Source organism: Salminus brasiliensis, chromosome 18, assembly GCF_030463535.1.
Source record: "Salminus brasiliensis chromosome 18, fSalBra1.hap2, whole genome shotgun sequence".
In the NCBI taxonomy this organism is placed as follows: domain Eukaryota; kingdom Metazoa; phylum Chordata; class Actinopteri; order Characiformes; family Bryconidae; genus Salminus; species Salminus brasiliensis.
The window spans coordinates 16,019,147-16,033,987 of NC_132895.1; the positions used below are offsets into that span (position 1 = coordinate 16,019,147).

General features: G+C 41.0%; 1 protein-coding gene across 6 annotated transcripts in view; it reads right to left on the bottom strand.

Moving 5' to 3' along the window:
• The window catches only part of igsf9bb (immunoglobulin superfamily, member 9Bb), a 130,853-nt gene that overhangs the window by 47,240 nt on the left and 68,772 nt on the right, over positions 1–14,841 (bottom strand). For all 6 annotated transcript variants that reach the window (XM_072661477.1, XM_072661475.1, XM_072661476.1 and 3 more), the window contains exons 5-6: positions 5,689–5,806; positions 4–145 (exon numbers count right to left, since the gene is read on the bottom strand). In XM_072661477.1, coding sequence (XP_072517578.1) covers positions 4–145; positions 5,689–5,806 — 260 coding nt within the window. The remainder of the gene's footprint in view (positions 1–3; positions 146–5,688; positions 5,807–14,841) is intronic.

Sequence of the window (14,841 nt, forward strand, 5' to 3'; positions counted from 1 at the left end):
TACTTCTTGAAGAAGACATTATCTTCCTCCCAGAACCAGGTGTACGTCAGGTTGCCAGGATATGCCTCGGCCTGGCAGGTGAAGAATGCATCCTGGGATATGTTTACGGTTATGTTCTCTGGAGGGGACACGATGAATGGAGGTCCTGCAAGACAAAACAAAACACCTAATAAACCAAGAGGTCTTGCCTTATCACATTCACTAGAGTTTAAGGTTGAAGGTTAAATACAGAACAGCGGGAAAGTTGCTGATTCGCATAAATCACTCATAACCCAACTGAGACCCTGACAGACTGTGAGCACTTGGACACTATGAATCAATCAAACAATAAAATCTGTCAAGGCTTGAGTCAATAGTTCCTTGAAATACAACAAGATGACTATAGACAAATACTTTTTTCCCCATTAAATAAATTAATCAGACTGATCATTCATAAACATAGGCCTGCTGTGAGTGAGCTCCAGATCACATTAGAACAGATGCATATAAAGATAAATATGGTAAATTAGTAACAAGAATTTCCATTTCTAAAGATTTTTTTTTGGAGCTAGTTTGAAGAGTTGAATTCCATCACCAGGACTGATTTACCAAACCAGGTGTTTGGTAACTATAAATAATACTAGACTCTCATGAGGAGAGCTTTGAATATGCTTTAATGAACAATGTGATATAATCACCACTTTTTCTATGAATGTTATTCATATTTAACAGTACTGCTTTTTAACAGTACTGTCCATATATACACATATACTATACACACACAGTGTATGCATGTCACTGTCATAAAATCTTGTATATCTAAAATAGTGACCTTACATCGATTAGCCCCTGCTTACTACTGAGAAGACTCCCCTGTCAACAGATCACTGATCACTGGTTGTTCTTTCTTTGATCACTTATGTTAGGTACTGACCACTGCATACTAGAAAACCCCACAAGACCTGCCTGATGATTTGTAGCTATGCTATGCTCTGACCCAGTCATCTAGCCATCACAATTCAGCTCTTATCAGAGTGTCAGAGATCCTTATGCTTTTTGAACTGACCATTCACTAATATATCCACCCCTGGACAGATGCCACTGTAGAAGAAAAAAATCAATAGTTTTTACTTCAACTGTCAGTGGTGCTAATGGTTATGGCTGGTTGGGTATAGGATAGCAAAAAGTCTTGAATTGAATGCACGTTAATTTAACAAGTAACACTTCTATTGGTTAATTCAATTGTTCACTTGTAATCTGTCATTATAAATCCATCAGTCTCTTAGTTTCGGGGGGCACTGTAAATATATCAACACACACACACATACATACATACTCTACATCAACACAATCTGCAGATGAGTGTTTGTAAGCTAATACGGGCAGTGCCAGAATGTGCCGCGCAGGCCACAGATTGAGAACAGACGTTAGATTTGAATATCAATAGCTGAGGTGATGATCAGAGCCATGCCCACTGGGAGTGTGTGTGTGGGTGTTTGTGTGGCTCTGTGTTGGCTTCTCCACAGATCACACTTTACCCCCTACCTGAGGCCCTCACTTCAGCTGGCAGTGGTAGTAGGGAGAGGGAGGGGGATTATGAGGCCCAGAGAGAGCTAGCCCCACGGACACCACACTGTGCAGCAGAGCAAAGAAGCTACAGATGCTCCATGTCCCCTTCTACAGCACACTCCTCAAAACAAACACACAAGCACACACTCCAGCCAAAAAGGCTTCAAACACCCACACCAGTTTGCACAAAACACAAACATATGGACACATGCCACTCACAGTGTGTGTGCATTAGGAAAACACTTCAAGGCAACATATGAGGTCTTGTTCAACAGTAGATATGTAAGGACATTAGCATCTAGCCCTGGTCCAAAACAGCAATCAGTGATTATTCAATATGCCCCAAAGCTTACATATACATTTTCCCTATATGTCACCTATTTATTCATCTTTTTTAAATTAGTGGTTAGTGTGGTGGTCATTAGTGTGGTCATTACACTTACCAAATAATTTGAATGGTAATATAACTGAGAACCCCCGCTCTCTGAAGCAGAGCCTTACTAAGTAAGTCATGGGAACAGTTCCTAAGTCATGGTCACAACTTATTAAGGCAGGGGAATGAGATCCTAAGTCATGGCATGGCCTAAGTGGAATGTCACCAGCAGCTCCTTCATTTTCCACGGCAAACATACCATGCAATAACCTTAGGCAAGACTCCAAACTTTACACTTGCCTGTCCGTTATATGATTTAAGTATAAGCTTGTAGAGTTGTCAAAATCAGAATATTGTTATATACACCGATCAGCCAAAACATTAACACCACCTCCTTGATTTAACAATAATTGTCCATTATATCAGCTCCACTTGCCATTTAGAAGCACGTTGTAGTTCTAAAATTACAGACTGTAGTCTATCTACTTCTCTGACTGGGGATCTGAGGCCAATCCAGACCAGGCCAAGGATCGGGTATTAGGTCTTATATTAATAGACGTGATCCTCATCTGCTGCAGATGATTTCAAAAACCATTAAAAAATATTGGACCTAATGCTTTCTGTGGAATCAGTATTTCTAATAAATCAGATATATGAAAGGTACCTTAGACAGAGTTCATTTATGATGTTATTTCAGCGAGCCAAACAATCCTGCTTAATTTGAACTGATAAGCGCTGTGACATTACCAAAACAAAAGCCAAAGATGGCTTCTAATTCTAACTCTCCATGCCACCTAAAATAGTGTACATAACTGCTGCTTTTACAGCAGTTAGAGTTTGCTAGACCTGTCAGAAAAATATCTTGATCGGGACATCCCTAAAATCTAAAATCCCTAAAAATACATGCTTGCTCACCAGTTTGCTTCCAGTTTTGGAAACAACACCAATTTATATTTCATCAGCATTATGGAAGGAATCCAAGTGGGCCCTGCAACGAGTCAACCTCATAATCCAAAGCATCCATTTGAGAGGAAACTTACACACAGGCATCAGAATCTTTGTTTACCAAAAAACAGGGGTCCTACAAAATAACGCACAACCTCAAAGGCCTACAGAGGGTCACGCAGTCACCTCGGGTTGAGTACAACCCTCACCCTTGTTGTGACATGCTGTCATTTCATTGTTTTTCACAGTAAATACTGCTGAGTGTCTTGAGACTGTCCTCAAGATTACCTACTGAACGAATGTGTGCTAGAGTGCATGCCTGGACAGCGCATGTTACGTAAGCCCGAGAGTGAATGAGTCTCCGCTCACACACACATCGCCTCGGCTCAACTCTTCTTCGGCTCAGCAGCATAATGTGCTTAGCCATCTCCATCCCTCTGGCCCCTGTGTATGCTGGAATCCCACAGGAAAGCAGCCAACTACAATTACCTCTTTGTCATAACTTTGTCATGTTGCCTGGTGCCTCGTGACATAAGAGAGACCTAAATAAGTGAAGCCTCTGGCACCAGCATCTTGGAGACTCGGGCAGTTTCAAAAGAGGCATGTCTAAATTGTACACTAAACCTCCTTTACCCAGTAGACAGCATACAAGACAGTTTCTGCTGCACAGGGCCAATTGTGCTGGCATTCTCTCAGGTGTAAGAGCGACAGTGAGCTGTCCCATAGAGGAGTTAGGGGACATAATCATGACCGATATGTGGTTTGGATGATCAAATCGGCCACATATTAAGGTTTTACGAGTTTTTGTAAATCATTCAAATAAAGAACAAATAATTGTGATGCTATTTTGAAAAATAACCAAAAATACAGGCTTTAGTTTTTGTTTAACCTGTTTACACAGAGCTGTCACACAGTTGGAAATCTCTCTTACAAGTAAGCCCCGTGAGAAAAGAACAGGTGTTCTTTAACAGTTATCTCCAAATCTGTCAGGGGGAAACTGCCCCAATTCTGCTCAAATTCTGGGCATTTGAAAGTGTTACTTAGATCAAATCTCTCAGTTAGGGCAATGAGTAGCTACAGCCAATAAGAGTGCTAGACACTGAGAGATGTCAGCTGAGGGTGGAGTTTATCTATTTTCTCATCCACATTCTTTTCTTTTTCTTTGATGTGTTTTCACCGCAAATCAGCGCAACAGCCAACAACCAATCGCTCATATCTCTCGGACATCCACTTTGAAAGACAAAAAACAAAAATGGGTTTCGCGCATGGCATCGAATCAGTTCTCGTGTGTGTTTGTGTGACGAAACGTGTTTTTGGAAAGCAGACAGACTTGTGGTGGGTTCCTGGTGAGAGATCTTGTAACTGTTAAAAGTATAAGACCCTTAAGGAACTTTTGGAAGTTCTTCAATTTGAAAATGTTAAGGAACATTAAGTTTTTAGTATAGTTCCTTGACGGTTCTCAAGGATCTTATACTTTAACAGGGTAGTCTGTACATGCCATTATTTGGGCTTCCAAATTGTAGCAACTATGGGCAGTGAGAGGGATAGGTGCCCTGTCTGACAGCCCACCCAGAAATATCCACTCAGTCCTTCTTGTTGTGACCTCAACTCTAATAACTCTATTATCCAGCCCATTCGGTTTTCTCATGGTGTGTTTAGCTGCTAGCCTTCCATCTATCTCCAAGCTACACTTTTTTAAAAATATATTTTCACGTCCTGATTTAACAGTACAGCAAATGGAAAAAATAACTGTGAATGGTTTGTGGGTGTGCGCTATGGCGTGAGAACCATTAGGCTCTACTGCACTCTAAAAGAACCAAAACTGTAATGTTTATACTAATAAACTGTGACTTTATTAATTCTATTACTCTATCAGCTGTAACTGTTAGTTACTACAGTTTATAGCTCACTAAAAAACATTTGTATATTTTTCCAGCATTAGTTTGGAGCAGCAGCAGTCTTCTTCTTCCTCTAAGTGAAAACCTTCTACACTCAAACAGTAACAGCCCTCGCACTCAAGTAACTTATAGTGAAGTAGATCTGAAGGACTCTACTCATGACCAACACCAGCTCTGCTGCTAAAGCTTTCCAACAGAAGTTTCATTGGTTTTACAGAGTAAATGCTCCATAGATTACATACATTTAAGTCTATGTCCAATGAGCATCTATAATTTGTAATTGGTGTGATGTATATGTGCTGTATATTTGTCTTGTTTATTAATAGGGGATGATTAGAGAGCAAAGAGTTGGAGTAGTGATCCTGATGGCCATATCGTGCTCCATGGTGAGGGAGCTCTCCCACAGTCTCGTCATTACTTTCTCACCCTCTTTCACACAACCAACATACTGAGACCAATTAGCTGCTGCTCTACTGCTTGGACACCGTGGAACTTAAGTGACAAAAAATATACACACTCTGCTCTGAAATACACTCTCACTCTCGCTACACACATACCAGCACACACACCCTGCTTAAATGTTAAATGACACCCCTTTCTTCGGTTGAACGCTATATTATTAGACCTGATGCATGATTTTATAACAGACTTATTTTAAACAAGGATGCATCGATATCTGACTAATCAGACATATTTTTTCCATGTACAGATCTGCCAGTGCCGATGCTGAAGGAGTCCAATGTCACTGTGAATCCATGCAACTACACCTGCATAGCACAAACCACAGCCAGCTGTCAATGTCAAAATGTCCATGTTTATGCATCATCCTGGTTCTAACACAGTCTAATAACATGGTCACTCACTTAGACACACACACACCCACACACACACTTAAAGTAAGATTTGAAATGCTGCAGACACTACCTTGAACGAGTAAGCGTGTGGTATGGATGGCCTCTCCTTGCACGCTGTAAGCCCTGCACGTGTACGCTCCTCTGTCCTCCCGGTTGATAGACAACACAGTCAGACTGCCATCACTCACCTGTGGACACACAGCAGGTTCTCATCAACATTACACACACAGTGACGCCTTACATTAACATTTACGGCATTTGGCTGCTGCTCTTATCCAGAGCAACTTACATTTGAATCATGATGCACATGATACATCATACACACATCTTCAAATCGGTCAGGAAGAAACTGCCCCAATTCTGCTCAAATTCTCAAATAATTCTGCAGATCATTTAATGTAGATGCAGTACTATAAATACTCTGGATCTCTTCTTTAATGGGCATTTGAAGGTGTTATTTAGATGAGTTAAAATCAACTTCAAGATATAAGTTATGAGGTTAGTTTTTGCCGCCTATTACAGGTTCACGCCACACAATATTAGCCCCGATTTTCCAATTAGCCTGCTGTTTTTGTAGAATGTCGACAAAAGCCTCAGGTCAAACAGCAAATTGGCATCTGCTTAATGCTGGCTCAGCTGTTATGTGTGAACTGATAAAAGACGCAATCCAAGAGCTCATTGGTGTAGTGTTGTGTGTGCCCAGCAGAGGAATTAAACCCCAGTCTGACACAGGGTCAGGCAATGTTGTCACCCTCCACACTACACCAACCACACAAGGCCAACATTTGGTGTAGAACAAGTACATTTAACTTATATTTAAAAGCTGCGTATAACTGTCAGGTGTTACCACCACCAAAGAATGTCACTGTGCGGTGTCACTGCCTATTAACTGTGCTTAAGACAAACTCTTGAATCTTGAAGTGTCAGGAAACGCTCTTAAAAATAAAGGTCTGTAAATGTTTCTTGCCCTTGAAGTGTTGTTTGTGAAAAACTGCTATATTTGTCCTACAATCATTGCAATAAGTAGACATTCTTTAAACTTTAAAGGTCCTGACAACCTTGCAAAAATGAAAACTATCAAATATTAAGAGTTGATTATCCATTACAGAGGCTTACTTTCGACCAAGAGGGACTATGCTAACCGCTGTAGTGAGTGGCCATCTCAAGCATAAATAAGTATTTGATTAAATGCTGAGTTTGTGCGGAATATATAATTATGTGTAACACATTCAGATCTAGAGGTAGGTGAGATGTTTAGAAAAATGCCATGGCATGTCAAACTACCTCAGAAATGGCTGATAGCCCTCAGACTCAGAGTGTAGTAAAGTGTAGTAACATTACTGTGCCTATCAAGTGACTATGATAGGTGACAAATGCTTCAAGCTAATTACACTCTGCCTACAGATCAACCATCCAGTCACAGCAGAGGAAGAGAAACAATGAAGAATAGCTCTACCAGCAAACTGCAGCGCTCCACAACCCAGGTTCATGTGGAATTGATGTTTGTAAAGTATTTACAGTAGTTATTTATTTATTTATTTATTTATTTATTTAATCTATGCATTACAGGGATGTTCTTACAGGGGTGTTCTTAAAATGTAACAAACTAGCTGGCTTTACAGACATTCAGCCAGGCACAACTAACAAGATGTTATTGGGAACAGGGCTGTGGAAAAGGGCTAATGTACAATGTGCCTACATTCTATTTGGTTTGAGTCTTACCTTTCTCAAATCCAACAGAGGACACATAAATGCACAGAATCACTCAAATCAACACTATGTCTATTTGGTAGAGCATGGTCTGTAACTAAAAGCATGTGTAGAACAGTAAAAAAACACTGTGATAAAACTTGTATTGAATGACATCTCAATAACACAAGACAAAACACACCAACGGAACAACACAGACAAAAAGGGGGAGGGGGGCATTTAAAAGATCAGTGACATTGTATCACATGCACACATCAGCTTCAGTAGGTCCAGTAGTCCTTAGAGAGAGCGTGTGAGGTGGCTTCCAACAAAACTGTTTTTCGGCTGCCATATGTCTGGCCAACATTAGAAATACTGATTCCACAGAAAGCATTAGGTCCAATATTTTTAATGATTTTTGACATTTTTGACACTTTAGAAACATCTAGACTTGAGAATTCTCTGATGAACAGCAGAAGCAGCTGGATTACACAAGCCCAAATAAAATACTTTGCAACATGGTCCACATGTCAATGAAACATTTAGTAAAGAGCACTAGACTAAATCACAAGTCTGTCATTATATCACAAAAAGGGCCCCACTGCCACAAGGCATGGAGCAAAGACAGCGAGACAGCGTAGGAGAGATCAAACAAACCAGGCCACTCCATCAGAGACTTAAAGATCAATGTGCTACTGTTCTCTCTCGCTCTCACTCGCCTTGCGCCCACACATGTACCATTTCCATTTTATTATAGCCCCCTCCTGCTGCTGCCTCTACTAACACCATACCACCATTGTAACACATCTCTGAGACCACTCACGCTCATCAAACACACTCCAGCATCTCCAATATACTCACTGGTCCCAGCAGAAGGACTGGTAGAGGACTACTGAACTTCTCACAAGACCCTAGTACTAATGAGAACTCTTACTGCAATGTCCTTTCCACTACTGAACACAATGCAACTCAAAAGACAAGTAAAGAAACAAAAGTGTTCAGTAAATATATGTTCAGAGATTATAGACTGAACTATAGACTTTCAGGCTCAACCATCATAGTTACTGTTAAAGCCTGTCCTACATATAGATACTCTTTAAAGCTTGAAAATGAGAACTCAGGCACAATTTTATACTACTGTATGCCCTAGATGCCTCCTAAACCCCAAGAACTGTAGAAAAGTCTGCTGAGAGTTTTGGGTTTATAGCCTACTTGTTTTAATTCTAGGCCATTCTATATGAATTTGTGAAGAGTGGGCAGACGTGGATCTGAATAATTCATTGATTTTAAATATGCAAATGTTTCTGCTGCAAGTGGTGCAGGTAAGGAAAGTGGTGGTGATACTAAACCCAGAACTTTCCTCTTCTCTAAGTACATCCAACTTGCCTTCAAGTAGTCTAAGAGCCTTTTCACACTTGTCCCGAATACACAAGTCTGCACCCAGGGCCCATGCTGGGCTTGTTTGGGGGAAAAGGTCATTATTACTGGTTTGCTTTCACACAGAAGAATTCCATACAAACTCTGAATAGAAAATAGCGAAGTACAGTGATTTTCTGGAGTAATGGCATTTCACCATTGAGGAACACCTGCAAAAAGAAGCTGTTCTTGTAGAAGAAGGCTTTTAACCATGCAGGCGATACATCAAAGCAGTCACAGGACAAAGTGAACCAATCACACTAAAACTCCACACGTGCCGCTGGGAGCAGTGTTTGGACCGCACCAGAGTCTGTTTGAAGTGAACCCAAAAGCACTGAAGCGAACCAGGGCCAGAGATCGGTGCTCCCTGGCCAGAGAAAATGCTAGTGTGGAAACGCCTATCCTATCAAACTACAACCTTTAACGGTGGGGTAAGCCATTTAGTTGGAGCACCTTCAGATAAAGCTTACAATAAAGTATTTGGACCACCAACATCTAGTCTGTCAGAAAATGGAGGTGTCCCTACTGCATGCACAGCACATAGCTAGTAGTCTGAGTTTTACTAAATCGGTTCTTTTCGATTTCTGAAGTGCAATCTTACTGATTCCTTTCCGTGCCAGGGGCAGAGTTCTGTGGAGTGGACTGACTCAATAGGATCCAACCAATTCTCTGTGAACACAAGGCTACATGGCTAGAGTCAATCAAACTAATGTACATCTAGTTACATCCTCTGTAACTGGACCATTCTACTCATTAGAATAGGCTGACCAGACAACAAGCCAGTAGTATATGATAGGAATCACTTTAGGACAAGAAGAGAGTAAAAAGGTAAAACATATTTTTATTAATGCTCATGCTAATGTATTAGCTTATTACTAACGTAACTCAACGAACAAAGTTTATAAAATAACTCAAATATCCTAATGTTGATGTTGACTGCCACTAACAGCAGAGGCCATTTGCAAGCCTTAGCATTATACAGCTGTGACAGCTGATGACAGCAGAGAAAATGCCACCAACAACTGCTCATTCTGGGCTCCCATTTGACACAAGCATTTAAGCGTCTATCACCAGGAGACTGAAGGTTTGTTTGGCCATTGAGAAAAATAGCTAGCTGTGGCTAACTTCTGCTAAAGTTGATGAGCATGCTTTTAAAACAAAACCAGCTGTTTGCAAAATCTATTTCATATTGGGTTAAAAAGACAGTGTTCTCATCACAACCAGACCCTGCACAGTGCCTCTCAGAACTCAGACGACTATTACAGCCTTTCGCTGTTTTATCCCAGACAGCTCTGTGACAACAGAGTTTTAAAAATACATGAGGACCACACTGGGGCAGACCTACGTAGATAAGGCTTGCCATTCAGAAGGAGGAAGAAGGAGAACGGGCAAATAAATGGCACAGGTCTATTTGGACAGGGACACATTTTTTGTAATTTTGCCTCTATACATCAACTCACTGGAGTTGAATGGACTTGCAATCGAGATGTATGATATACAGTATAGGCGTTTTAGCCACAATATCACGCCAGTAATTGGATGATGTTTCTTTTAGGATTACAGCAGCCCTGTGCAAGGCTCCTTGGTCACAGGATGCTGCAGTTACTCCCCAATGTTGTTATCCATTCCATGTGTTGTATTCGCCAGTCTGTGGTATGTTTTGAGTCACTCCTTCTGTACAGTGATGCCCTGTCCTATCAGTTTTGCAGCATTTGACTGAATCAGATTGTATATTTTTATACACAGTCCAACTCAACCAGCTATTTCTCAGCAGTCACACCATGTGTGTGACCCACCACGAGTGACCCAGCAGCCATACATGCCCCTGCCAAAGCACTGCCTCCACCATGTTTGAAAGTTGATGTGTTATGCTTCAGATTATTAGCTCTATCTTTTCTTCCCCATACACTTCTTTAGTTATCTTTCCAGTACAAGGAGTTAATCTTAGTTTTATCTGTCTAAAGAATCTTTCTCCAGAATTGGGACGAATTCTTTTGAGATGTAGGCCCTTACTTTGCATCTTGAGATAAGCTCTTTGTATTTACTCAAAAAGGCGCCTCTTGATTGTAGCTTTTGACAATGATAAACCTACCTTCTTGAGAGTGTTCTTGACTTGAGTAGATGTTGTGAAAGGAGATTTTCCTTACCAAGGAAAGAATCCTTCTTTGGTTTCCCAGCGATTTTTGTGGCTGAACTTGGCTTTCTTAAAAAAGGTGCAAAATTGGTTATTTAGCCATTGCTGAAGTTTCTGCTATCTGTCTCCTAGGTTTAGTTTCTTGTTTCAGCCTAATTATGGCCTCCTTCACTTGCATCGACATTTCTTTGGACCACACATTGACAGTTCCTATGGACAGTTACCAAATGCAAATTCAACACTTGGAATCAACCCCAGACCTTTATGTCATTAATTTGTCATGAAATAATGAGTGAACAGGCTGCACCTGGCCATGAAACTGCTTAACCACCAATTGTTCAACTGCTTATGTGCTTGTAAAAACAGATGGACTAAGTAAAACTGCAATTTCTGAAAAGTCTTTGCAATATTTCTGTAAAACCCCTTGGATTGCTGAAACTTTACACTTCAGTTACATCTTGATTGCTTCATTTCAAATTCAGTAATGTGATGTACAAAATGACAAAAATAACAAATTTGTGTCCACTGACCAGACTGTGAGATTCTCGTAAATTTCAATATAGGAAACAGGTCTTGCTTATCACAAATATGGCGACCTGAGTCTTTTGTAAACATATTTACTTGCATCCTACAGCTGTGCTCTTGAGAGCAAGATCTTCTGGTTTAAAGACCAAGACAACCCCCTTCTGATGGTGTATCTTGAAGACGGGGAAACTTTTGACAAGCAACAAGCAAATACTTGAGGGCAGGCTGTTTTAAATGATTTCCTTGTAGCTGTACAACACAAAAGGAAGCCAGGTAGCTAATGTCCTTCCTAGTAGGGCGAATATCATGTATGTTTTTATTTGCATAATCACAACTTTTGAGTGATTTATTTATCCCCTTGATAACACACTTGAAAAAATTGTTTGTCAAAATTTCCCCCTTTTTCTCTGCCAAATAACTCACCCCTTCATAGCTTCCTCTAGCATGGGCAGCTGACATGCTCGGAGGAAAGCAAGCACCCCCCAGCTCCACCACACCAGTTAACAGGCGCCTGTGCTGGCCAACATTGCTTTAAGAGTGATGATGGGAGAGAGCACCATCTACCCACCCGGAGCGAGCATGGCCAACTGTGTTCTCTCAGACTCTGGCATCTGATGGCAAAGCGACATGGCTCAGGCTCTAGATCCCCAGGCTGTAGTGGCAGCACATTTGACCGCTGAGCCACTCAGAGTCCCCTGACAACACACATTTAAACTACAAAAACGATACAACTGAGAAAGCCATGCAATGCTACAGAACACTACCTAATATCACAATAAATAACATAAGCTGGAGCGACCCTTTCAGATATAGGTGTGAGGAATAGAAGCTTGAACCCGCCAGTGACTCCTGGCCATTTTAGGGGTAAGCGCATATCACACGTGAACCTTGTCGCATCACTGTGTTGAAAATACATTTTAAGGCAATATGTAGCGTTATACACAATATGGTATTCAGTTGATTGTGTATGTTTGAGCCTCCCACAGAGGTGTGATACACACTTCTCACATCTCCAGAGCATATGTTCCCATCAAACAGTTTTGGCGGAAGCCTTCTGGGCTGAACACAGAAAATGACTGAGTTTCAATGATGTCATCTTACATAAGAGCACTACAACCCATAAAGGCACTGAGAAAAAGCCTGAACTGGAAATTGGACAATGCCTCTCTGAGCCCACAGTATACGACCGCACAGGGACACACACATGCACGGAGCCTCCGTAAGGCAAGAAAGCAGATAAGTGCAGCCCATTTACTCAACAAACAGCAGTGGTCTGAGGCACAGTAATTACTCTAATTACACAGAAGGAGACACATGGCCAGGCTACAGCAGACCCAACAGTGCAAAACCACACACACACATACACACGTACATTCACGTATGAGCATACCACAAGCTGAAGAGCCACAGAGCATGGTCTGAGAGAATGAGGCTGGACATAATAACTAGGATACAGATCAAAGACATCAGTCCCTAATTAGTTTGATTGAATGTTGACCCATTAGGTCAATACTGCTTCAATTAGCATTAACAAATAAGGGAGCAGTAGCATTACTGATAACAACAACAACATGTCTGCATCAACCATGGCCATCAACCCAGATGAGTGCTGTTCGTAATTAAGCGATCTAAAGCAGATAACTTCAGAAAGTGCAATCAAAGCACTGCTGCTTGTGCCAGGACAGGGCAAGAGGGTAAGATCTATTTAAAAACAGATCACTTGTGTAATCGATTGCAATGTTCTCTGCGGTGCAGAGAGGGAGAGGATGGAAGGTAAATGCGTAATTGAGCTGTCGTTCGCCAACCTCGACATCCATCTTCAGAAACCCTAACACGTGCAGCTTCCAGCCTGCAGCCACTCTCTCTCCTTCTCTTCCTCTCCTTTCTCCTTCTCTCCCTCTCTCTCTCTCTCTCTCTCCTCTTCTCTTTTTCTCTCTCTCTCTCTCTCTCTCTCTCTCTCTCTCTCTCTACTTCTCTTTCTCTCACTCTTTCTCTTTCTCTCTCTCTCTTCAACCTCAAGCAGACACAGTCACTCTGACAGCTGCCTGCACACTTCACTGCAGAGCTCATAAGCAGCAGTCGCAGTCCTGGAACACTCTGTCTTTATGGGAATTCCTTTCTGCGTCTCTCTCAGCACCTGTCACTCACTCTGCATGCCTGTGCTCACACTTTACAACTGACTCAGTTTAATTAAATACAATATATGCTTTAGTAACATGGCACACTGTCACTGCAGCAAGCAGCATTTACACATTAAACAATGATTAAACAATGAAGAAAACCACAACCATCTAATGACGCATGTGTGTGCGCTGCAGTTCGGTGGTGAGACATGCTGAACCGTTTGTAGTGTATGGTTATTACATACAATACACTTGTAGTTAAAAGGATCTGCTTAAATGTTGTTTTTGGTAATAATTGGTGATATACAGCTTATAGAGCCTGTTTACACCAGGCATTAACGTGCAATTTATATCCAGATAGTATCTGAATATACTTGGATGACCAGATCTTGATGAACAGAATCTCTTTACACTTGTCTTTACACGGTCTGATCAAATGATTGGCGATTTCCTGCAATGGAATAAACTCAACAAGCATATACTTGTAAATAAGCACGAGCACATGCACACACGCATATATAATATATAATATATATATATATTATATATAATTCTAATTTTTTGTGGTTTGAGTGAAATGCGTCTTCAGGGTGTTTACACCTGGCTTTTTTATGCTATCAAGTGGAATCTGAACGTGGTCTGATCACCAAAATGTAAACTGGCTCATAGTGTCTTTCAGTATTTTGTAGGTTCTCTTCAAGTCTTGATGTCTGTCTTAGACCACTTTGTCATGTTTTCATATAGGAAGTCAATGGAGAGCAGTATGGGTCTCCACACATTCCCCAAAAGAGAAAAGTTCTCATGATGTTTAAATCTAGTGATATCCACAGCTTCATCACCTGAACTTCTTCACTTCTCAACCCACCTCATCACTTAATGAAGGTTGGTAGGGAATCCTTAAGTTCAAGTTCTACGTCTAGTTTATTTATACACCGTTTGTAACGACAGACCAAGCCCCAAATGAGCAAGCCAAAGGCAACAGTGGCAAGGAACAACTCCCTCAAGAGGAAAAAACCTGGAGAGGAATCAAGTCATTGTCTTGGCTTATCAATGTCTTGTCAATGGTGTGAATGGATTTAAACATCAGTATATGATGTGATATGATATGATACAAATACAATATAACTCCCATGCTTCACCCTCTACTTTGGTCACCTCTTTCTTACTGTATTAAATGTAACTGCTTATTATTCTGATAGGGTTCATTCATCTGACTACTTTGCGTATGCATAGGCTTGAGTGATATTTTAAGACTAAGCGTTTCCTGATCCAAGTCCTGAGCTACCTTATGCATATAACCTTGACGGACACTTTCAGACAGTGTTTCAAGACCCAG